A 26339-nucleotide genomic window follows, 5' to 3' on the forward strand; every position below is an offset into this window, starting at 1 on the left:
ATAGTTACTAACAGAATTTTCATTAACATTAAGACCTACTGATAAGCCACATCTTGTAGGGTAATAATCATCTTTTCACAGGATAGGTGAAAAATATGAGACTTTGTCTGCAATCTCTCCACCAACATAAAAATTATTACTCAATTATGATCCCACTCAACTCATGCATGCCACGTTTGAGATACGTCCTGATATATTTACGGGGTCTCATCAATAAATTCGGTCGCATCCGTGAGAATTAAGATCTTATTAAGTTAAAAAAAAAACTTATGTTAAAACTCATACTCAAAATAATACAAATTTTATAGACTAAAAAAAATGTAAGCATTATATCAATTACTCAAGTCTGTCCGTAATATATTCCTCCTAGTCTAATTTATAAAAGTTCCCCATAACTTAGCAAGTTTTGCTCCATAAAAATAACTAAAATAAAATACTAAAAGATTATTATCAATAACTTTCAACTAAAATAAATATTTTACAAATAACAATAATTAAAGTAAGCTAATCTAAAAAACGAACCCATGATAAATACAACCAACAAATGGGACAAGACAATTATAACATATTAATCATAAACTAAAAATAAAAAAATTAAAACATATTAAATCTACATAAAAAATTTAAAAGAAATATTAAACTAAATATCCTTTAAATACATCAATATGTAAAATTATCTAATATAATATAATTTAAATTAAACAATATATTATCTCAAGTAGATATATTTTCTAATTATTATCTACCTTATTATTATTTAAATAATTATCTCTATACTAATATTTAATACTGATTCCTAAAAAAAATATATTCTAAATATTTAAATAAAATAATATTATAAAAAATACATAAAAAAATATAAACAAAAAAAATCGTTTAAAAAACTTATTTAGAAGTTGATGTCTATTTAAAGAAAAGGAGTGTAAAATTTTAAGAGGAGTAATTTTTCGTGGTAAATGAAAATAAGAGGGAGAAGAAGAGAGGATCGTTTATACAGTTGGACGAATTCGTCGAATGATTAGACAAATTCTAAAATTTGTTTAACATTTGCCCCTGAATTAAGTAAATTTTATCCAACTTTCAAAAATTTGTCGATATATTAAGCGAACTTTAATACACTTGCATAAATTCACTGTTTTGTTGGAAAAATTTGAAAAAAAAAAATCCTAATGTATACTGTTAGATTAATTTATTTTTTAAAATACTAATTTTTTATTTTATTATAGAAAAAAATCCTTCTTGGAATGGTTCAAGAGTTTCACACTTTCACCACACGTTTTGGTCGTGACTATTGAGGATCTAGAAAAGCAGCCTCAAAGGGTCAAAGTATCACAACTTGAGGTCACATTACAAATTTAATATTAATATACTCTATTGATAAATTTTGTGGTGTTTATAAATTGGTATCTAATTTTTTTAATTTATTTTTTATAATAAATTTTAAATATTTAAAAATTGTTATTTTTAAAATTTTTAAACTAAATATTATATTTTTTTAACAAGCTAGACACTATATTTTAAAGGGAGATGCTCCTATAAAGATGCATAAAACATCTTTTTATAAAGATGTTTACGTGTCGCATTATTATTAGACGTATTAATGAATCGGTTATTTTTGAATTTCTTAACAAATTAGAATAAAATCGATTTTTTTATAACAATAATAATAAACCTAATTTTTTTAGGAATTTAATTGTATTTTTAAATTTTTAGGAATTTAAATGTTCGCGAACAAAAAGTCAGCGATATATTTGTCTTTTTATCAAAAAATTTAAAGATATTCGATTTAAATTGTGTAATTCGATCAGATCAAATTAGGTCTAATAATTATAATGCCGACAATTAGGTTTATTATTGTTACTATAATAAATCGATTTTGTTTTTATTTATTAAAAAATAAATTATTAATCGATTTAATAAAAATATCCAATAATAATATGACACATGTAAACATCTTAAAAAAAAATATTTTTAATGTCTTTATTAAAATGGTCTCCTATTTTAAAAACCATAATAATCACCATACCTTATATCCTTCGAAGTGTCCAAAATTTATAATTGGGCATTAGTTAATTATTTAAATAGAATAACTTAGTTAACAGGGATAGCAGTCATATAATAATAATAGTAGTTAATCATACAATAATTAGTGTCTGATATATGATTAAAAGAAATAAAAAAATGCAGAGAATTACTTTTTTAAATAATCAATGTTAATTATTCTTTTAAGAGAAAATTTTAAAAATACAATTTAATTTATATTAACTAATACGGTTAGTCTAATAGTTTAATATTATTTTTTTAGTCAATACATTTAAACATTATTAAACAATTATTGACAAGAAATAAATTATTTTAATTTTATAACATTATTCTTTTTTATTATATTTTTTATTTTGAAAAATTTAACATTTTGAATTAAAATTAAAAGAGTTCGTTAGAGAAATAATGGCTTATTTGTACAATTGTGTTTTATGAGTTACAAAATGAACATCACCCATAATATTCATAAAATCACTCATCCCAAAAGTTTAAGCTGATTTTAGAATTTTAAATTTAGAATTCTAATACTATATCATTATACCACTCATCCTAGAGGTTTACACTGATAAAAAAAGGTAACAATACCCCCTAAACCTCCAGATATTCTATTGGCTTCCCATACTTTCCCAAATTAAAAATATAAAATACAAAAATTAAAATTTAAAATTTAAAATAAAAAAATAATAAAATTAAGTCAACCGCAAAAGAATATATAAAAAAGAGGCAAATGGTTGCCGGTCAGCTTAGATTGTTCTGCTTTTTTATTCGAGAATGAGACGTAAGTGAAACGGTCAAAAGAACTCGGCGTGTTCGACATTATTACCCTCTAAACTCACAACAACAATCACACACTATTCTGTACTTTCCACAAACATGAGAATCTTCATCATTCACCTTAACTACCTCATCATCATTGTTATTAGCTTCTTCTTCTTCATCATTCCATCAACCTCTTCGGATACTTTAACCGGAACACAAAACCTCACAACCAACCAAACGCTATTATCACCAAACCAATCCTTCGTGCTGGGCTTCTTCATAGGTTCCAACACCAACTATTACCTCGGAATATGGTACAACAACATCATTCCTCAAACAATAATTTGGGTTGCAAACAGAGACAACCCCATTGCCAACTCTACAGGCTATCTCAAGATTGGAGAAAACGGAAACTTTGTCCTCCTCAATTCATCCGGCAACCCCGCATGGTCCTCCAACCAAACGAGCGCCAAGAATCCAGTTCTCCAGCTCCTCGATACCGGTAACCTTGTTCTCAAAGATTCAGAACAGAGCAATAACTACCTATGGCAGAGCTTCGATTACCCAACAGATACCTTGCTACCTGGGATGAAGTTGGGTTGGGACTTCGACACGGGAATTGAGAAGTACTTAACATCGTGGAAGGTCGCAGGTGAAGACCCTTCTTCCGGTGACTACACTTACAAGCTAGATTACCGCGGTTTACCTGAGATTTTTATGAGGAGAAACCAGACTATCATATACCGAACTGGTCCTTGGAATGGTGAGAGATTCAGCGGGGTTCCAAAGATGAACACCGATACTGATTCCATTGTGTTCAGCTTCTCCGATGACGCGCACGGCGTGTTCTACTATTTCTCCATCGGGAACGCCTCTTTGTTATCGAGGCTAACGATGACGTCAGATTCAGGCGGAGAACTTCAACGGTGGACGTGGACAGAGAGCAGCGAATCTTGGAACGAGTTCTGGTACGCACCGGCGGATCAATGCGACCATTACAGGGAGTGTGGTCCGTACGGAGTGTGTGACAATAATGCATCGCCGGTTTGCACATGTATGAAAGGGTTCAGCCCTAAGAACCCTCAGGCTTGGAATCTGAGAGATGGATCTGATGGGTGTGTAAGGAACACGGGTTTGAATTGTTCGACTGATAAGTTCTTGCATCTTGAGAACATGAAGCTGCCGGAGACAAGCAGCGTGTTTATAAATAAGAGTATGACACTTGATGAATGTGGGAGTTTGTGTAAGAGGAATTGTTCATGCACTGCATATGCAAACATCGATATTAGAAATGGAGGAAGTGGCTGTGTTATGTGGCTTGGTCAACTCATTGACATTAGAGTCTACGCTACCTATGGCCAAGATCTCTTTGTCAGATTGGCAGCTGCTGATATAGGTACTGTCTAATTGATTAAGTGGTTGCACATTTTTGCCATGATGGGGACATTATTGCAAGTTCCTTCCTAATTGATTGAGTAGTTCATTCTGATCAATTTATTGACACACAGGATCTACTAGCTCCAACAAGAATCATAGAGCGGTTCTGGCTATTGGCATCACACTTACTGCACTTGTTTTAGTTTTGGGATTGGTTGCTGTTTGTTACTTAAGGAAGAAGAGACAACAAAGTTCTAGAGGTAATGTATAATAAACTCCCCCATATGTCTCTTTATATAGTATATATGGTACTGTAGTGTATATGGTTTTTGTGCTGCATAAATAAATCATTTACCTTGGTTATTATCAATAGCAGCTATTCCAGCAGGTTTTGTCCACAGAAGTCCTGATAGTTTGATGAATGAGTTGGTGTCTTCAAGAGGATACTTAGGTGATGAAAGGAGCATGGATGATATAGAGCTGCCATTGTTTGATTGTGATACCTTAACAATGGCTACAAACAATTTCTCTCAAGATAATAAACTTGGAGAAGGAGGCTTCGGTAGTGTTTATATGGTAAGTTGTTTTAATACTTTAGTTTGTACATAGCTGCGTTACTAAAATTAAATATCAGATCATAATGTAAATGTACGTTGTATTATGTATATATACACTAACGAACAAATTGTGCCTATAATAATACTAGGGTAGATTGATTGAAGGTCGAAAAATTGCTGTGAAGAGATTATCAAAAAATTCTGGACAAGGAATTGAGGAGTTTAAGAATGAAGCCAAGCTAATTGTCAAACTCCAACATCGAAATCTTGTTCGATTGCTTGGTTGCTGTATTGAAAATGATGAAAAGATGTTGGTGTATGAGTATATGGAAAATAGAGGCCTTGATTCCATTTTGTTTGGTAACTTGCATTATTTATTTCAGTATATTGAATGTTTTCAGTTTTTTTTTTTAATTATCATATACATTTGTTTTGCTTGTTATCCTTAATTTTTATATAACAATGTTGCAGACAAATCAGAAAGTAGAGTTTTGCTTGACTGGGAAAGGCGTTTTAATATCATATATGGAATAGCTAGAGGACTTCTTTATTTGCATCAAGATTCAAGATTTCGAATTATTCATAGAGATCTTAAGATAAGTAACATATTACTAGATAGTGAAATGATTCCCAAGATATCAGATTTTGGAATGGCAAGAATATTTGACAAAGATCAAACACAAGCAAAAACATTAAGAGTTGTTGGAACATAGTGAGTATACATGATAATTCACTAACTTGTTTTTTGAAAAACCAAATATGTAGTTTCATTTTTAATTTATACATATTTTTATTTTGCAGTGGTTATATGTCTCCTGAATATGCTATGGATGGAAACTTTTCAGTAAAATCTGATGTTTTTAGTTTTGGTGTTATGGTATTAGAGATCATAACTGGAAAGAAGAATAGAGAGTTTTACAGTGATAACGATGAATTGAATCTTCTGGGAAATGTTGGTGAAAAAATTTTCTCTTTAATAAGAGTACTTCTTAACTGTAAAAATAAACACTGATCGCTATATTATAATGATTACTATATGTTCTTTTAGGTATGGAGACATTGGCATGAAGGAACTGCATTGACACTTCTTGATCCATCAATCGGCAATTCATACACAGAAGCTGAAGTTGTAAGATGCATACATATTGGGCTCTTATGTGTCCAAGAACATGCAGAAGATAGACCAACAATGTCTTCCGTGATCTTAATGTTAAGTAGTGAAGCTCCATCTTTGCCAAATCCTAAAACTCCTGGATTTTCCATAAAGAAAAATCAACCAAAGACCGAGTCATCTTCAAGTAGTGTAAATCAAGTTACCGTCACAATGTTAGATGCTAGGTAGTTAAAGAAGAATGATGATATCATTCACTATTTTTGTATATATTCTCAGAAACATACAAAAAAGAAAGACAAATTCTACTTCTATTTAAGTTGTAGCCTTTTTTATTCTTTAATCAAGTTAAATTTGATTAATTAATAAATCTTTTTGTAATAAAAATGATGATTCCATCAGAATACAGAGACAAACTTATAGCTTCTATTTTGATATCTATCTACTTTGGTCTTGTTTGGTGTAGCACGTAAGAAGAGAGAACTTCGTTATTGAAACAAAAAGAAGACATACATACATACACAACATTGTTGAGGAATATTATAAGGTGTTTTAACAGCATGTCAGCATTGATCTTTATTATATTGAAATATCAATGTTGGTCAAACATTTCATAGTTTTCTCATAGTTTAATAATATAAGCCGCCTACTTATATGTAACAATCCCAAACCTCCAATGATTCCTAAAATCTTACCTTAATGCAACAGTTCGCATATAATAAAGCAAATTAAAGGGTGCAGACTTCCTCTACTTTATGGATCGGAGTTGTATTAAGGACAGAACCTTATTAGAAAATCAACCTACATGGAACAAAGTTAGTTGTTGTCGTGTGAATTCTAAATAATGCTCATTAACATAAGAAGGAAAAAATTAGTTGAATTAAGTGAAAAATGCCCTATATTGAAGAGATTAAAATCCTCTTACTATAATCATATTATATGTATGCAGTAATTTATTAATCTGTTATAAACTTTTCAATAGAATTTAAATTAATAAATTAGTATTTAATATGTAAAATTAAGTAATATAATAAAAAAAATCTCATAATACTATTAGTTTATAATTTTTTATAAATTGTAATCGTAAAAGTAATGCCAACTATATAACATTTTTTGTTTTTTATTGTAAAAAAAAAAAATCCGAACAAATATAAAATCATCTACCAAATAAAATTAACATATAAATTTCAGTAGATCTGTGTATAATAATAAAACAATATAGTTAATATCAAAATAATAGCAAAATATAGTCGATACACAATATATATAAAGATATTTAACTAAAAATGCAATTAATTACATATGTTATAACTTTTAATATGGTTCAAAATTTGTCTCCAAAATTCTAGTCCGGTTGTCTCCGCAGTGTCATACTGTTGTTGCGCGGCTCTCCACCTACCTACAATATAATGATATATTAAAATAAAGGAAAAGTCTAGGGGCCAGCAGTTTTATTGAATTTTGGCCAGCATGTAACCAGCAGGGGAAGGTGAGTCATTGGATAAAATCTCATATCAATCTCACACCATCAAATCATCATTGATGGTTAGTTAATGGTTAACAATCACAAAAATTGCTGACCCCCTAGCATTGCTCTATTAAAATTTACACATCATAAACATTAACTTAAATAACAATGAAACAAAATTCTTTAAAGGTATATAATACCTCTTAATCAAAAGAAATTGTCGCTGCTCAAATCCGTAGGGTCGACACATAGGGAAGTAATGATATGCTCAAGACATAAGCAATTTCCCACATTCATCCAAATTCAGTTGCCTATTATTGGTAGCATGACACATTTGAAGGAACAATCACATAAGTATAGTTAAATTCCAAGACAGATGATCACAGCAATCCAGATCCTCCAAAAGAGGTAGCCATCTCATGTGGACGTGGGAGTTTGACGCCATCTGGAAATAAAATGCCGTATATGCATGATGTATCCTCAGGTGTACTATAGTTGTTGCTCTTCCATTGTATCTTCTTTCAAATTCACATATAATATCTTTGAATCACGATAAGCTGATGGTCTGCCTATTCTACGTTTGTTTGTGATTGGAACCTAGTACATATCTTAGCAGGTGCTGACATAAGTCTTTTATAGAATGTCTATTGTAAAACTGCTCCCATTTACCAATGTAGCCATTAACAAGATTTTCATCAACATTAAGACCTAGTTGATAAGTCACGTCTTGTAAAATAATGGTCATCTTCCTAATATATTCAAAACTAACATGTTTTTTTTTTTTTGGTCGGTAGATTGGACAACCCCCAATCTTAGGTACCCTAATGGATTGGACAACCCCCAATCCTAGGTATACAATACACACCCACACATTTCTCATATACTTACCAATTTTTCTTCTCGGTTGCAGTTGGTAGGACTCGAACCCGATATGTCCTGATATGTTCATTGGGCCTCATCAATAAATTTCGTCGCATCCGTAAGGGTTAAGATCTTATTAAGTTAAAAGAAAAAAAAAGAGAAACTTATGTAAAACCCATCCTCAAAATAATACAAATTTTATAAGCTAAAAAACTTAAAACATTATATCAGTTACTCAAGTCTGTCAACACTTCTTGTAAGACCTCGGATTTTAAAAAGGAAAAGTATACGAGCCAGCAATTTTATTGCATTTTGGGCAACATGTAACCAGCAGAGAAAGGTGAGTTATTGAATAAAATCTCAAACCAATCTTACACCATCAAATCATCATTGATGGCTAGTTGATGGCTACCAATCACAAATATTACTGGCCCCTAACATTGCTCTCCTAAATAATAAATTATTTATAATTTATTTTATTTATTTAAAAATATATTTTTAGAAATTTTTATATTAATTAAATTTTTTATTATTAATTTAAAATTTTAATAATTTAAAAATAATAAAAATTTTATATACACTAATTTAAATAATTAAATTTTAAATTTTATTTTATAATTTTAAAAAAATTAATTTAATTATATCGAATTATTAGATTAAAATCTTTATTTAAAAAATAAATTATAAATTAATAATTAAATAATATTTCTATAAATATTATTATTTGATTAAATTTAATTTTAAATTATTATTTATTATTCTAATTTTATTAAAAATATCTATATTAGTCCTAGCTCTTTTTTTCATCAAAACCCTAATTTCCAGATTAAAAATCCTAACCCTTTTTTCCCAATCAAAGTTCTCATTCCCAAATTCAAACCTAACCTTTTTATCCCAACGCCTCACCTAGGGCTGGCAATTCATACCCTACCCGCGGGTACCCAACCCGGTCCAACCCGTTCGAGTAGGGTAGGCTACCCTACCCGCTGCGGGTAGGGTAGGGTATGGTCCGAGTATGTCTGCGGGTAGGGTAGGGTACGGGTTTAGGGTGTATCCTACCCTACCCTACCCGCACCTCAAATATATAACACATATTTTATAAAAATTAGGTATATAGTTAAAGAAGTGAGAGTTGAACCTACAACCTTTCTTATGTAATGACTTACAATAAGTAAACAACTACTAAACTAGTTAGTTAATTTAATAATTTAGAGTACTAGTTTGTTATTTTTTATGTTATTAATATGTATAAAATTTGACATGATTGAATTTTATATTTACTTTGAAAATTTTTTATATATCTGCGGATAGGGTAGGGTAGGGTAGGGTTTAGAACTTTAGGGTGCGGGTAGGGTTAGGGTTGAGAGATTCTCAACCCGCAAGTAGGATAGGGTAGAGTATTAATAGAATTTTCAACCCGCAGATAGGGTTAGGGTAGGATCCAAACCCTACCCAACCGATACCTCACACACTCAACATACACAGCACTCACTACAAGCACACACAGTCACACACACACAAAGAAGAGAGGAAGAGGAACGGAGAAGAGAGATTGCTGACAGGAGAGGGAGACCCCGCAGCTCGCCGCCGCTGCACTGCTGAGGGTTGTCGCATCGCCGTCGCCGGGATGAGGGGAGGCCGCCCCTGCTGTCCGCGAAGTCGTCTTCATCACGGATCAGAACTGAGGCGAGAGAGAGGACCACGATGGAGGAAGGAATCGCGCCGCCCAGTCGCCGTCCGTCGGGAGTCGTCGCCGGCGTTGTCGCGAGAAGGAGAGAGCCCGCGTCGGAGGAGAAGAGCCGTCGCGTTCTGCCACCGCTGAGGGACCAGTCGCCGTTAGAACCGTCACTGCGGTTGTGTTCCGTCACCGCCGCCACGCCGTGACCCCGTCGCCACCACCGAAGGCTCTAGCACTGCCGCTGCTACTATAGCCGCCATCATCTGTTGCATGTGCGAAAGGAGAGAGGGGCCTTGAGAACAAGGAAAGGAGTCGTGTGAGGCTTGTGCCGAGAGGCAGAGGGCTGTTCAGCCGCCACCGCTGCTGCCATGATCACCGTTGCGGTTTCAAAAAAAAAAGGGGATGCCGTCGAAGTACCTCTGATATGGTCTAGATCCCTTCCTCTAATTTGCTCTGTTTCCATTCTTGCTCTGCTGCTATTTCTTTTGTTACCCTATTCTCGTTTTATTTCATTTCAGCCCCTATAGCTATGATTATTGATAATGTTACTGCTGGTTCTAAGCCGCTGCTGCTGTGAATTTAGATTCTGCGGTTTCGACAAACTGAGGTAGGGGGGTTTATTTTAAAGTTAACAGTTTTCAATTTAAGAATGCCCAAAAGGCTTATTGAATAATTGCAAATGATTTATAAGTGTTTAGTATGATTAGTTGATGAAGATTGGTTGAATTGTGGCTGTGGATGGTGTTTAATTTGGTGTTATTTGTTAAACTGAAATATGAATTAAGTTTTATGAATTGAGTTTAGATTGACGTTGTGATTGTTATTGGAATTTCTAGTCATGTCAATTTCTCGGTTTGGTTGTTGATTTGAGATTTATTTGATGATAGTGGACTTTGTTGCAAGCTGGTTTGGGAATTATTGTTAACTGAGATGCTAGCTTGATTGGATATTATTGTATTAAATGTTAAAGTGAAATGTTGGTTACTAAAAAGAAATAAAGTAAATTGATTATTGAGAATTAGGCTGTATTGATGTTTGTGGAATCAGACTAGTGAATTGTTGAGGAAATGAGGGAGCCCGAAGGGGTGGTGAAGTCTAACTTTCAAGAGGATGTTTGGTTCGAATTTTTTGTAAAAAGCATACGAAAAAAGTGGTTTTGTTTTGAAAACCTAATTTAAATATGTATTTACATTAACAAACGAACTTTGTATAAAAAATCTGATTTACAGACTTATTTTGAGAAAAGATTTTGAAATTGAACCTGGTTAGCCTTCGGATTTATAAAATGATTTGGCATTGGATTTGGATTGTCTGGTTTATTAGGAATGATCTTTGAGAATCGAAAATGATTTGTTGGGACCTTTGAAGGGTGGCAAAGTCTGGGTTTTAGGCGAAATATTGCCAAAATTTTTATAAAATTAGGGACTTCATTTAAAATGCTATTTTAAAGATTTGATTTTGGAAAGTTAAATTATTTGAGACTTATTTAGTTGGGAAAAGAGTTTTGTTTTCAATTCGATTTATTAAGAAAAGTATAGTGTTTTAAACTCAATTTTTTTGAGAAGGGATTTTGCTTTAAGTTATGTTTTGAGTTTGGTTTAATAAGAAAGAAAAGAAGAAGAACGAAAAGTAAAAAAAAGAGAGATAATTAAAGAAATGTCTGCCACAGGAGAGCAGATGCGACTTTGTTTGGGCATTAGTGCCAAATGTATAGTGGGGACGCCCACATAGTGAGAACTGTTTTCCAGATGTAAGCTCATTGATTTGAAAGTCACACTGTAAGCGGCCTAGCCGTAAGACTTATAAGCACACTGTATGCATCTGGAAAGCCATATCTAGGACTCGTGCCCGGGTAATGTCGGAAGCGGGTAGGCAACTGATACATGAGTTTATGGCCTGCGTTAGGGATAGACATGCATCATGTTGTTTGCACATTTGCATTTGATTGTGCTTGCTTGTCTTATTTCTTTGTGATTGTGCTGTTTGCCTTGTTGTGACTTGCTTGTACATTGAATTGAATCTCTTGCTTGTACTATTTGTTTGTGAATGTATTAAAGTAATTACGAATTGACGCTTTAATTGAGAATTAATTATGTGGCTGAAAGATGGATAATGTAACTAGTTTTATATTTAAATTTTTTTTTTGAGTTTAGAGAATTAAAAAAAAGAGGTAATGAGTTACCTAAAGTAGAACCAATAGTATTTTCAAAAGGTTTGATAAAAATATAGTTTTATTGAGTAAAGTTAATTATTTGCATTTTATTTCATTACTTTTACGACATTCCGAGTATGAGGCCGCGGACGAATAGTTGGAATTGTTTAGAAGTTAAGTTGTTTTCATAGAGTTAACTCGCCTTTGTTACTTAAGATTTTATTTTTATACAAAGGGATAGGAGTTGTATCTGAGTTTCATTTGAATTCTTGTGTATAATATTTATTATTATTAATAATTATGTGATTATTATTATTTGAAGATCTTTAATATGTGATTTTAATTACTAAAAACAATTTTTTGGAATTTTCTTAAAAATTGAAATGCGACAATCGAACTAAAGGCTCAATATTAAATAGTTAAAAAGGAAAACGAGTTAGTAACGCTTTATTTTTAGTACGAGCATGATGTGTTAAAAGTTAGGTGTTAAACTCCTCTTAGTCTTAATCTATAAAGGTTGTCATCATAGCTTAGCAAATTTTGCTCCATAAAAATAACTAAAATAAAATACTAAAAGATTATTATCAATAACTTTCAACTAAAATAAATATTTTACAAATAACAATAATTAAAGTAATCTAATCTAAAAAATTAACCCTAAATAAATATAACCAACAAATGGGACAAGACAATTATAACATATTAATCATAAACTAAAAATAAAAAAAATTTAAACATATTAAATCTACATAAAAAATTTAAAAGAAATATTGAATTAAATATTCTTTAAATACATTAATATGTAAAATTATCTAATATAATATAATTTAAACAATATATTATCTCAAGTAAATATGCTTTATAATTATTATCTACTCTATTATTATTTAAATAATGATCTCTATACTAATATTTAACACTGATTTTTACAAAATATCTATTCTAAATATTTAAGTAAAATAACATTACAAAAAATACATAAAAGAATATAGAGTAAATGATAAATAGGCCCCTGACTTTTTTTGCGAATATTTTCATCCCCAAGGATTGGAAAATACATTCATGTCCATAACTCTTCCAAAACACAGACAAATTTACCCCTCTGTTGAAGTCACCCAGTTGGACCCGACGGAAAATGCTGACGTGGCTCCCGTGGCGCTGACTTGGCCGTTATGGGATGACACGTGAACTGTATCTTCTGAAAAGAGGACGTATTAGTCCCCACCACCAAAACGATGTCGTTTCTCTACCACCCCTCTAAACAAACTTTAATCCCCTTTTGCGTTTTCAACCAATATTCCAGATTCAAGCCAAATCAGGTTCAGATTTTCAACCAATCAACAATACTTCACCAAATTCAGAAGCAGCAAATTAAGCACTTCTAGTTTTGCAATTCCAGAATCATCAGCAATGCATCCAAAACACACAAACAAAGAATCAACAAAGTAACAAATCACAGCAACATTAGCAAAATTTCAAGAAAAACGAGAAGCAGGAGTCTAAGCAAATTCAGATTCAACAAGCAATTCAGCGATATATTCACCAACAACAGATCACAAATTCAATTTCACAGGCTCAGTTCACAATTCAACCAATCCAGATTGTGCAATTTATGAAGAACATGTAAGAACTCCGCATAATTCTAGAAAAATTGCTACACTCTCAAATAGAATAAGCAAATTACCAGAAATTGCATATGGAGGAAACGGCTCTGGCCGAGGAGGAAGTTGCCATCCAAGGCGGCAGAGCAGCAGCGAAGGGGTTGAATTTCCCACCAACAGCAAGCGGCGCTGGCGAAGGTTCCGAGCCAAACCCTTACTTTCTTCAACGGGTCTCTGATTTCGGCAGCGAATCTTCCCCATGGTCTCTTCCTCACGCCGCGGTATCTAACTTCCTGCAATATTGGCATCGACCCTGATCCGTTTACCTCCGCCGCCGCAACCGCCGCCATGGGTTTTAGAGCCGCAGCTCCTCTGCCTCTTCCCATGGCGATGGCTTTGGTTTTCAATATAAAAAAGAGTAATTTGGTGATGTTTTAAGGAACAGAGCGGAACCCAGATTGGGAAACAATGAAAAGAATCAAGCTTTGAAATCAAATAAGCATTTCAGTGTGTGAAATTTTGATGGGTCGTTCACACTGATTTCAAAGAAAGAAAGAGAGAGAAAGAAAGAAAAGCAACACCACCTCCTTCTTTTTCTTCTTCTTTGTTCTTTGAATCTGTCTTTGTTGTTGGGTGTGGTGTGGAGGGTGCGCATGGAGAGGGGAGTAGAGTGTGTTAGGGTAAGCGAGGGAGTGGAGAGGGAGGGGGATAGGGCAAGGAGAGGAGGGGCAGCGTAGGAGGTGGTGGAAGAGGGAATCGGGGGCAAGAGGTGGTTGGGATTGAAGGTGGCTGAGGACACTGACCCACTTCACCCTTTCTGTCAAAGGATTAGCGCTCATAAATGTGAAAGATTGGGGGTTTGGGTGAAACGACGTCGTTTTGTGGTGGGAGGACTAATATGTCTTGTTTTGAAAAGCTACACGTTTGGTGTGAGAGGACTAATATGTCATTTTTAAAAAGTTACATGCCACGTGTGCTCCCGTGACGGCCAGGTCAGTGCCATGGGAGCCACGTCAGCGTTTTCCGTTGAATCCAACGGAATCACTTCAACGGAGGGGTAAATTTGTCCGCGTTTTGGAAGGATTAGGGACATGAATGTAATTTCTAATTTTTGCGGGCAAAAATGTCTGCGAAAAAAAAAGATCAGGGACCTATTTGTCCTTTACTCAAGAATATAAACAAAAAAAACCATTTGAGTAAACACCCAACTCGGTCTTTGTCCATTTTCACGAAGGACAAAGTGATCATTGTAAAAAAAAAAAAGGACACTTCGATCATCAACATTTTTATTTTGGGACAATACGATCTATCTGTTAAAAAAATTATTTAAATAATAATAAAAATTGGTTTTGTGGGAGTTTTATTTGTATTTTGTGGGTGTTTTAAACCTCCACAAACTATTAATAAGTTTGTTTTTGAAAAATTCATTCACGAATAGTGGTTAAGTGAAGAAAAACTATCAATGAAAATGATGCCACAAAAAAATAGTAATTGTAGTACAAATATTTTTTAAAAGAAAAAAATAACATCAAATAAGAAATGAAAAAAAGAGAACTTTAATGCTAATAATATTGGTATTAGTGATGATGACGGTAGAAGAGATAATGATGATGATAAATCAATAAAAATAATAGAAGTAGGAGCCATAATAATGAGGATGAAAAAGGTAGTGGTAGTAGTGGTAGTAATTAGTTATATTATTGAAAATAATTTTTGAAGGTTTAAAACTCCCATAAAATACAAATAAAACTCTCACAAAATTAATATTTATTATTATTTAAATAAATTTTTTAATAGAGGAATCGTATTATCCCAAAATAAAAAGGTTGAATGTCGAAGTGTTTTTTTTTTTAGACAGAGATCGCTTTGTTTTTCGTAAAAATAGACAAGGATCGGATTGGGTGTTTATTCAAACCATTTAGAAAATTTATTTAAGAGTTGATGTTCACTGAGAAGAGAGAAAAGGAGTGTAAAATTTTGAGAGGAGTAATTTTTCGTGGTAAGTGAAAATGAGGGGGAGGGGAAGAGAGGGTCGTTTATATAGTTGCGCGAACTTTCTTCGTCGTATGATTATTGATTAGACAAATTCTGAAGTTTGCTTAACATTCATTGCTGAGCTAGGTAAACTTTATCCAATTTTCAAAAGTTTGTCAATATGTTAAGCGAACTTTAATACACTTGCATAAGTTCGCCGTTTTGTTGAAAAAAAAAATCCTAGTGTATAATGTTAGATTAATTTATTTCTGAAAATAATATTTTTTTTATTTTATTATGGAAAAAAAATCCTTCTTGGAATGGTTCAAGAGTTTCACACTTTCACCCCGTTTTCGTCGTGACTATTAGGGATCTAGAAAACCAGCCTCAAAGGGTTAAAGTATCACAACTTGAGTTCACATGACAAAATTAATATTAATATACTCTATGATAAATTTTGCGGTGTTTATAAATTAGTATCTAATTTTTTTAATTTATTTTTTATAATAAATTTTAAATATTTAAAAAATTGTTATTTTTATAATTCTTAAATTAAGTATTAATTTTTTTTTACAAGCTAGACACTATTTTAAAAACCATAACAATCACCATACCTATAATATCCTTAGAAGTGTCCAAAGTTTATAACTAGGCATTAGTTAATTATTTAAATATAATAACGTAGTTGACAGGGTAGCGGTCATATAATAACAATAATAGTTAATCATACAATAATTAGTGTCTGATATATGATTAAGAGAAATAAAAAAATACAGATAATTAATTTTTTAAATAATCAATGTTAATTATTTTTTTTAAGAAAAAAATTTAGAAATAACAATTTAATTTATATTAACTAATACTCTTAGTCTATTAGTTCAGTATTATTTTTTTAGTCCATACATTTAAATATTATTGAACAATTATTGACAAAAAATAAATTATATTAATTTTATAACATTATTCTTTTTTATTATATTTTTTATTTTGAAAAATTTAACATTTTGGATTAAAATTTAAAATATAAAGTAGAAAAATTAGAATATAAAATTTAAAATTAAAAAATAGTAAAATTAAGTCAACTTAAAAGAATATAGAAAAGAGGCAAATGGATGCCGGTCAGCTTAGATTGTTCTGCTGTTCTTAGCTTCATGAACAAATTGATTAATAAGTCAAACAGTCAAAAGCACTCAGCTTGTTCGACATTACCCTCTAAACTCACAACAACAATCACACACTATTCTTTACTTTCCACAAACATGAGAATCTTCATCACTCACCTTAACTACCTCATCATCATTGTTATTAGCTTCTTCTTCTTCATCATTCCATCAACCTCTTCGGATACTTTAACCGGAACACAAAACCTCACAACTAACCAAACGCTATTATCACAAAACCAATCCTTCGTGCTGGGCTTCTTCAGAGGTTCCAACACCAACTATTACCTCGGAATATGGTACAACAACATCATTCCTCAAACCATAATTTGGGTTGCAAACAGAGACAACCCCATTGACAACTCTACAGGCTATCTCAAGATCGGAGAAAACGGAAACTTTGTCCTCCTTAATTCACCCGGCAACCCCGCATGGTCCTCCAACCAAACCAGCGCCAAGAATCCAGTTCTCCAGCTCCTCGATACCGGTAACCTTGTTCTCAAAGATTCATCAGACAAGACCAATAATAACTACTTATGGCAGAGCTTTGATTACCCAACGGATACCGTGATACCGGGGATGAAGATCGGTTGGAATTTGGACACAGGAACGGAGAAGCATTTAACATCATGGAAGATCAAGGGTGAAGACCCTTCAAGCGGTGACTACACTTTGAAGATAGATTACCATGGTTTACCTGAGGCTTTCCTCAGGAGAAACCAAACTATAATATTCCGAACTGGACCTTGGAATGGTGAGAGATTCAGTGGGGTCCCTGAGATGAAAAACAATACCGGTCTCGACTTCAATTTCTCTTATGATGAACATGGCGTGTGGTACTCTTTTTCCGTTACAAACCTTTCCTTGTTGTCGAGGGTAATTGTGACATCTGATTCTGATGGCAAGGCGCTTCAACGCTACATGTTGATACAAGGAAGTTGGAACAAGTTCTGGTACGAACCAGCTGATGAATGCGATAACTATAGACAGTGTGGTCCATATGGAGTGTGTGACAAGAATGCTTCACCGATTTGCAAGTGTATGCAGGGGTTCAGGCCTAAGAACCAAGAAGCTTGGAACATGAGAGATGGATCTGATGGGTGTGTGAGGAACACGGTTTTGAATTGTTCCACTGACAAGTTCTTGCATCTTGAGAACATGAAGGTGCCGGAGACAAGCAGTGTGTTTATGAATAAGAGTATGACACTTGATGAATGTGGGAGTTTGTGTAAGAGGAATTGTTCATGCACTGCATATGCAAACATCGATATCAGAAATGGAGGAAGTGGCTGTGTCATGTGGCTTGATCAACTCATTGACATGAGTGTATTCGCTACCTATGGCCAAGATCTCTTTGTCAGATTGGCAGCTGCTGATATAGGTATCTATCTATTATCTATCTCACTATGTGTAGTTGCATCCTTTAATATCATAGTTTTCATAACCCAACTGGTAATTTAATCGGTCAGAATACTGATTTATTAATTTATTGATTTAACCAATAAATTATTGATTAAAACAGTAAAATCGATCTTACGTAAATAAAAAATATAAAAGAGTTTTAAATTTAAATTTAAAATATATATTTTTATTAATATTTCAGAAATAATCAAATTTTAACGAATTATAATCAATAAGTTATAATTTAATTATTATTAAATAAGTTATAAAATTTTAGTATTTTTTATAATAAAAAATTTTTAATTTTATTTTTATATTAAAATAAATATTTTTATTTTAATAACTAATTAATTAGTTTATATTTATTATATTGTTATATATTATATATATTTATTAAAAAATAATATTAATAAATATCATATAATCATAAAAAATAATTATATTGTAATTAATAAAAATATTTGATATTTTTTATTTATACATATTTAATTATATTTTTATTAATAATTATGAATAATAAAAAATATAATTAATTTAAATATAAATGAGTATAAAATTAAAATAATATCTAAAAAAATATTGTACAATTTTATTATATAATTAATAATTAGCATTTAAAATAAAACAACATAGCTTAATGGCAAAGAAAGCATGTAAGCACAAAGAAAACTCAAGTTAAAACTATATCTGCATAAATTTTGACTGATCTGGATTATTTGAGAGTTCGGTTCATCGGTTTTTTAATCAAACCGGTTTTTTTAAGTAATATTATGTAACTATTATTTTTATTTAATATTAATTAATTTTTTAAAACAATTTTATTTATTTTAAGTTTTAAACTTTAAATCATAAATTATTAAATATTAAATTATAAATTTAAATTCTAAAATTAACTAATGTAAAGTAACCAAAAATTATTTTTTTACTTTTTTTTAGAATTTACTTATCATGTGTTCTAAAAATATATTTTAACAAGATAATAATAAAAAATAAATAAATTTTTGATACATTTAATGTATTAAAAATATAAAAAAATATATTTTTGAGTAATGTTACACATTCAAATCTTTTTATAAACTAAGTCTAACCAAGTTAAATAATAAGACTTTGAATAATGCTAGTTATAATTAATTTTAATTATGTTAAAACAACTTAGTTGAACTTAATTAATAAAAAGATTTAAATATGTAGTATTAATCTATATTTTTTATAACTTTTAATATAAGATATATTCATAATAATTTTAAAATGTGTCTTTATGGTCAATGAGTTATAGCTCAAATGACATAGTCTCTCCATACTCATTCTTTATGACCTATATTAGCAAAATCTCATTTTTAAAATTTCAGTTAGTCTTTTTAATAAATTTTCACGTGTCATTAATAAATAATAATTATTAATGCCTGACGTTAAAGATTGATAATGTTTAAGTTTCTGTTTTCTTCTTTTCTTATTCTTCTTCTCTTCTTCTCACACTCGTTTAAGCACGGAGCCTCTTCTTCTTTGCGTTCCTCCTCTTCCTCATTCTCTTACATCTTTTTCGCATTTCTTCTTCTTTATGTGTTTTCTCTTTATCGTCATTCTTTTGTTATTGTTGCTGCTGTATTTTTTTGTCTTTTCCTCCTTCTCTCCCTGGTGAAGAAGCAATAGAAGGTGAGGAGGAAAAATTTTGAATTATGCAAAACAGAAATGAACCAAACATGTTATTATGGTGAAACAATTGTATAGTACTAAATGAATGGAACATTATCCATTATATAAATTCAAATTCGATAAACTTTCTGTATAATGAACCGAACATATACTGAATGAACGAAACATAATCCATTATATAAAATCAAATTCAAAACACATCCGTCTACAATTTAGAGATTATCAATTCAATTCAGATTCCGAACACCTGCGTCCATTCAATTCGATTGAAAAAATCATCCATTAGCAAAATGTTGGTGTTGTTGGTGATGACGATAACGAAAGAGGAGAAGAAAGAGGAGGAGGAGAATAATCTGCGTGCGCGAAGAAGGAGGAGGAGAAGGTATACGTGAATTTAAAAGAAGAAGATGACATATGTGTGTATTTGGAAGAAGAAGAAGAAGCGCAGGGGAGAAAAAGAAGAGCGGAGGAGAAGAAGATAAAGCGCGTGTAATGAGGCTCTTTTAATGAGAGTGGTTTTTGTTGGTGCTGAACTTATTTGGATAAAAGAATATTTGGATGTGTAGCATAGCCTTTAATTATAGGCCAATTCTGTGGTACTTTTTGTTTGTTGTCTAACTTTTGTCTAAATTATTTTTTATAGTAAATTAGTAATTTTAAAATATTTAAAAGTTTTTAATTTTTATACTTTTAAATTTTTTAAGTACTATAGCAAACACCTTAATTATAATGGTCACCAAAAAAAAGCACCTTAATTATAATACAAAACACAGAAAGTTATCAAAAATGATCAATTTGATTTGGTAAATTCTATGATGTTTTTTATTGTGGTGTCTAAATTATCTTATTTACTTTTAAATAAAGTAAAAATAAAATATTTAAAATTTATTAAATATTATATATATTTATCTTTTTTAGTAAGTTAGGCACAATATGATAGATGCCATAACATTCACCATTTGATTATTTTTGATAGACCAAATCAAATCAAAGCATTAACCCTTTCAAAAGGTCAATTTGAATATATGAAACAGTAGATAAATCAATTTTTAGTCAAACAAGATTAGTTAAATTTTTTTTTAAAGTTTTAATTTTTTGAAGGATGTAGAATTTCAAATTTATAATCTAGTATTTAGGATAAATAATTATGATTTAATATTGAATTTTATTTTTTTTAACTGCATTTTATTTTCAATGATTGGAGTTTTAATTTTTTTTTTTATCCAATCACTATATTGAAATTCTTACTAATTAAGTGCCTAATTAAGTCCTTTGGTTTCACAATAATACAAGTCCATAAATAATTACATATAATTGTTGTAACATAAATATTAAATAGCAGTGTTTGCACATTTTTGCTATGATGATGATATTGCTAGTTCCTTCCTAATTGATTAAGTGGAAGTTCTTTCTTATCAATTTGGTGACACACAGGATCTACTAGCTCCAACAAGAATCATAGAGTAGTTCTGGCTACTGGTATCTCACTTTGTGCACTTGTTTTAGTTTTGGGATTGGTCGCTATTTGTTACTTAAGGAAGAAGAGAAAACAAAAATCAAGAGGTAATGTATGATTAAATATCCCCCATATGAATGCCTATATATATAGTACGGTACATACATAGTGTGTGATTTTTGTGCAGCATAAATAAATTAACCTTGGTTATTATTATCAATAGCCGTTTTTTCAGGTTTTGTCCATAGAAATTAGGATTGGTTAATGAATGAGATTGTGTCTTCTAGGTGATGAAAGGAACATGGATGATCTGGAATTGCCAATGTTTAATTTTGATACCTTAATGATGGCTACAAACAATTTCTCTCAAGATAATAAACTTGGAGAAGGAGGCTTCGGTAGTGTTTATAGAGTAAGTTGTTTTAATACTTTATGCACAACTGCCATCATTATAAAAATTCTCACATCAAAACAAAAACAGACTTATATACACGCACTAATAGATTGTACCTATGACAATATCAGGGCAGATTGATTGAAGGCCAAGAAATTGCTGTAAAAAGATTGTCAGAAGACTCTAGACAAGGAGTTAGAGAGTTTGAAAATGAAGTAAAATTAATGGTCAAACTCCAACACCGAAATCTTGTTCGATTGCTTGGTTGCTGCATTGAGAAGAATGAGAAAATATTGGTGTATGAATATATGGAAAATAGAGGCCTTGATTCCATTTTATTTGGTAACTTACATTATTTTTTATATATTATCAATATATTCTATGTATAGGCATTTTTTATACGAAAATATTTGGTAATAAAAAAAATTAGCCAAAAATAATAAGAATTTATTTTATTTAGCATTTATTAGTTATTTGTTACAATATAATTAATAAATACTAAATAAAGTAAGTTCTTGTTATTTTTTTATTTTGTCTTTTTAGCATTATCGTTTTTTAATTATCATATATAATTGTTTTGCTTGTTATATATCCTTAATTAGTTTATATGTAACTAATGTTTCAGACGAATCAAAAAGTCTCTTGCTTAACTGGGAGAAGCGTTTCAATATTATATATGGAATAGCTAGAGGACTTCTTTATTTGCATCAAGATTCAAGATTTCGAATTATTCATAGAGATCTCAAGACAAGTAATATATTACTAGATATTAAAATGAATCCGAAGATATCAGACTTTGGAATTGCTAGAATTTTTGATAACGATCAAACACAAGCAAAAACAGTAAGAGTTGTTGGAACATAGTGAGTATATTATGATAGTTTACTAAAGCATCTCTTTTAAAATTCAGATTTGATGGCTTTATTTTTAACTTAGATACATTTTTATTTTGTAGTGGTTATATGTCTCCTGAATATATTATGGGTGGAAACTTCTCAGAAAAATCTGATGTTTTTAGCTTTGGAGTTATAATATTAGAAATTATAACTGGAAAGAAGAATAGAAGGTTTTCCAATAATAATGATGAACTGAATCTCTTGGAAAATGTAGGTGAAAGAATTTTCTTCTTAATGAGAATATTTCTTATTAGATAAAAAATAACATTTTGATCAATATATTCCAATGATTACATTATATGTTTTTGTAGGTATGGAGACACTGGCATGAAGAAACTATATTGAAATTAATTGATCCATCCATTGGAAATTTATATACAGAATCTGAAATTGTAAGATGCATACATATTGGACTCTTATGTGTTCAAGAATGTGCAGAAGATAGACCAACAATGTCCTTAGTGATCTTATTGTTGAGAAGTGAAGCCCCATCAATGCCAAATCCTAAAATTCCTGGATTTTCAGCAAGAAAAAATTATTCAGAGACTGATTTATCTTCGAGTAAGCAAGATGAATCATGGAGTGTGAATCAAGTCACAGTCACATTATTAAATGCTAGGTAGTTGTCATGATAAAAAATAATGTTTCGACAATCATGAATATCTGTGATGTTTATGAACTAAATCACAAGACTTATTGCGTATCATAAGCAAAATAAGAAGGAAATTGCAGAAGTATAAAATTATTCCTGGCTTCTTTAACACAAGACCCTTCAGCATGAGACCAACTTGGTTATTGTTCGAACAATGGACATCAACGAAGGCAGTTAGTGTTAGACGAGTAGTTATTTGTTGGCAACCCACAATACTCAACGTCTGACAAGTTATCGAGCCTGGAGGTAATTTGTTACTTGACGAAAGATGTGTCAAATGGAAGCAGAGGAGTTCAATTGAAGATAGAAGTAAGATACAACATAATTCTTTTGCTTGATTATTTGACAAGGAAGGATGGTACACAACAAAAGTATCAAGGAGTAAGTTCAACAAGTGGAGTAGTAGTTGATAGTCTGTTGGCGGGAATAATTATTGGCGAAATAATTTGTCTTGTCACGTGTCACTGTGAGATTGGTCGAACCTGTCTATTAGTGTTGAGGAGTGACAAAGAATTAAAAATTTCTTGCAGAAAGCACACTTATTCCCTCACATATTTCAACGATTTTCTGTGATCCTGTCTAAGTTTTTTTTGTAAGTTTCCTTCTATTTTTCTTTAATTTTTTTATGTTTCTGTAATCTTTTTTTTTTTGCAAGTTAGTTTATGTAATCTTCTTTTCTACGAGTTTAATTTCATTTATTTTTCTTGCCAAATTTTGTTCTTTTTAAACTTAAGTTCTTTTAAATTCTATGAAAACTTAGCATTTGTGTTAAACACTTTAACTTCACTTATGCTACACCTGCGGTACAATGTCGGTCCGAAGTCCGGATAAAGGAAGAGCGTTGTGTTAGACCTTCGACAGCTAATATAAAAACATAGTTAAATCTTCATGACATGGATCAAGGACGTTATTGCACTAAAGCTAGGTCGTTGCCCGGAAGCAACGCGATGTATGACACACATACAGTGTCAAATGAGCAAAAGCCGCTGCATTGGTGCTCAGGTGTAGTGTTAAATGAGTAAGGGTTCTCGCATTTTCGTGAATGGACGAGGATAAATAAACTAGTTTACAAAGAAAAAAGTAAAGGTAAGGGTCGGAGCGACAGAAGATTGAGATTTGAGACATGGAACATAGGCACTCTAACAGAAAAATCTATGGAGGTGGTGGATACCATGACAAGGAGGAAGATTAACATCATGTGCCTACAAGAAACAAAATGAGTCGGTGTGAAGGTTAGGAAGTTGGATACTTTCGGATTCAAACTTTAGTATATAGGAAATGTGAAGAATATGATCGAGGTAGGTATTATCATGGATAAACAGTGGAAGAAGGATGTAGTGGATATCAACAGGGTGGGAGATCGGATCATCTCTATCAAACGGTGGAATGAGGTACTTTTCATGTGATTAGCGCCTACGCACCGCAAGTGGGTTCGGACGAGCAACACAAGATAAGGTTTTGGGAGGATTTAGAGAGTTTGGTCTAAGACATACCTTCGGGAGATAAGATTTTCTTAGAAGGAGATTTAAATAGCCATGTTGGAAGAGAAGTGATTGGGTATAGAAGTATTCATGGAGACCATAGTTTTGGGTGGTCAATATCAATGGTAAAATTATTTTGGACTTTCTCTCAATCTTTGACCTTCTCATCGCAAATACATATTTTAAAAAGAGATACGAATGTCTTATAACTTATAGAAGTGGCATAACAAGCTCTCAAATTGACTTCTTCTTGTTGAGAAGAGTCGACCGAAAATTTTGCATTAATTGTGAAATTATTTTAGGAGAGAGTTTAATAACATAACATAGGATGCTCGTCATGAATTTTCATGTTCAGTAAAAATTGAGAAAAAGACATCATACGAAGAATCCAAAGACGAGATGGTGGCGGATGAAAGGCGAGAAACCAAAAAGCTTCTTAAGACGGGTAGGAGAAGAGGCAAAGAGGGATGTGAATGGAAGCGCAGAAGAGATGTAGAGGGAGATGACAGAAGTTATTAGAAGAACATTAAAATAAAATTTTGGTGAATCTAGAGGGATAGGACCAAGAAACAAAGAGTCCTGGTGGTAGAATGCGAGTATACAAGAAAAGATAAAGATAAAACGGGAGTACTTTAAGGAGTAGTCTTTGTGCTGCAATGCAGATAATTGGAAAAAATATAAAGCGGTTAAGAAAGAGACAAAAGTGACTGTAAGTGAAGAAATAACAAGAGCATATAAGGGTCTCTATCAATCTTTAGGCACGAAGGAAGGAGAAAAAAGTATATATAGAATCGCAAAAAGCCATGAAAGAAGAACAAGAGACTTGGATAAGGTTAAGTGCATAAAGGATAAAGACGGAAAGGTTTTGGCTCAAGAGGAGATCAATGAAAGGTGGAAGAGTTACTTCTACGAGTTACTTAATGAAGGATAGAAGACTCTTCTGAGCGTTGGTCAGTTATGCACACGGGAAGAAGATCAAAACTTCGACTACTATCGAAGGATTTAAGACTTCGAGGTAAAAGAGACTCTAAAGCGGATGAAAAATGGCAGGGCAGAAGGGCCCGATAATATTCCGATTGAATTTTGGAAGGGCCTTGAGAGAAAGGCATCAGTTGGTTAACCAATTTTTTAATGAGATTTTAAGGTCAAAGAAGATGTCAGATGAGTGGAGAAGGAGCACCTTGGTACCTATCTACAAGAATAAAGAGGATATACAAAGTTTTAGAAACTATATATAGAGGGATTAAACTCATGAGTCTATCATGAAGTTATGAGAAAGGATGATAGAACGAAGGATGAGACAAAAGACACATGTAATAGAGAACCAATTTGGTTTATTGTCAGGTAGATCTACCACTGAAGCGATATACCTGTTAAGAAAGATGATGAACATGTATCGTAGTAATAAAAGAGATCTACATATGGTGTTTATTAATTTAGAAAAAGTGTACGATAGAGTGGCAAATGAGGTCTTATGGAAGGTTTTGAAAAAGAAGAGAGTAAGGATCGCATTTATTCGTGTAACTAAAGATATGTACAACTAGTGTGAAGACTCAAGGTGATGTGACAGAAGAATTTTTTATTCGTATAGGATTACACCAAGAATCATCCTTAAGTCATACTTTTTCACATTAGTCTTGAAAGTACTCAGAGCATTTCCAAGAA

The 26339-nt window shown here is 31.7% G+C and overlaps 2 protein-coding genes across 5 annotated transcripts; both read left to right on the forward strand.

Moving 5' to 3' along the window:
- The first annotated feature begins 2804 nt into the window (after positions 1-2804).
- On the forward strand, positions 2805-6292 carry LOC130955937 (receptor-like serine/threonine-protein kinase SD1-8). Of its 3 annotated transcripts, none has more exons than XM_057882949.1 (7): positions 2807-4198; positions 4311-4439; positions 4553-4755; positions 4886-5096; positions 5208-5448; positions 5538-5688; positions 5785-6292. In XM_057882949.1, the coding sequence occupies exons 1-7, from the start codon at positions 2917-2919 to the stop codon at positions 6076-6078; spliced, it is 2511 nt and encodes an 836-aa protein (XP_057738932.1). In that variant the 5' UTR covers positions 2807-2916; the 3' UTR covers positions 6079-6292. The 3 variants fall into 3 exon arrangements, with proteins under 3 accessions (XP_057738934.1, XP_057738932.1, XP_057738933.1); XM_057882950.1 differs by having other exon boundaries at positions 2808-4198; positions 4556-4755; positions 5785-6291; XM_057882951.1 differs by lacking the exon at positions 5538-5688 and having other exon boundaries at positions 2805-4198; positions 5785-6022.
- Positions 6293-16614: 10322 nt separating this feature from the next.
- On the forward strand, positions 16615-23790 carry LOC130955929 (receptor-like serine/threonine-protein kinase SD1-8). Of its 2 annotated transcripts, XM_057882933.1 has the most exons (7): positions 16615-18122; positions 21230-21358; positions 21539-21663; positions 21777-21987; positions 22271-22508; positions 22601-22751; positions 22853-23790. In XM_057882933.1, the coding sequence occupies exons 1-7, from the start codon at positions 16694-16696 to the stop codon at positions 23162-23164; spliced, it is 2595 nt and encodes an 864-aa protein (XP_057738916.1). In that variant the 5' UTR covers positions 16615-16693; the 3' UTR covers positions 23165-23790. The 2 variants fall into 2 exon arrangements, with proteins under 2 accessions (XP_057738916.1, XP_057738917.1); XM_057882934.1 differs by lacking the exon at positions 21230-21358.
- Positions 23791-26339: the final 2549 nt, after the last annotated feature.

The sequence above is a fragment of the Arachis stenosperma genome, chromosome 10, assembly GCF_014773155.1.
Source record: "Arachis stenosperma cultivar V10309 chromosome 10, arast.V10309.gnm1.PFL2, whole genome shotgun sequence".
Taxonomy (NCBI): domain Eukaryota; kingdom Viridiplantae; phylum Streptophyta; class Magnoliopsida; order Fabales; family Fabaceae; genus Arachis; species Arachis stenosperma.

Excerpts from the sequence above, each read along its gene's own strand:
- LOC130955937 (XM_057882949.1), top strand. The coding sequence starts at position 2,917 with ATGAGAATCTTCATCATTCACCTTAACTACCTCATCATCATTGTTATT. Across the intron at positions 4,199-4,310 it reads ATTGGCAGCTGCTGATATAG|GATCTACTAGCTCCAACAAG; the intron begins GTACTGTCTAAT and ends ATTGACACACAG. Across the intron at positions 5,449-5,537 it reads TTAAGAGTTGTTGGAACATA|TGGTTATATGTCTCCTGAAT; the intron begins GTGAGTATACAT and ends TTTATTTTGCAG.
- LOC130955929 (XM_057882933.1), top strand. The coding sequence starts at position 16,694 with ATGCCGGTCAGCTTAGATTGTTCTGCTGTTCTTAGCTTCATGAACAAA. Across the intron at positions 21,359-21,538 it reads GAGAAAACAAAAATCAAGAG|GTGATGAAAGGAACATGGAT; the intron begins GTAATGTATGAT and ends TGTGTCTTCTAG. Across the intron at positions 22,509-22,600 it reads GTAAGAGTTGTTGGAACATA|TGGTTATATGTCTCCTGAAT; the intron begins GTGAGTATATTA and ends TTTATTTTGTAG.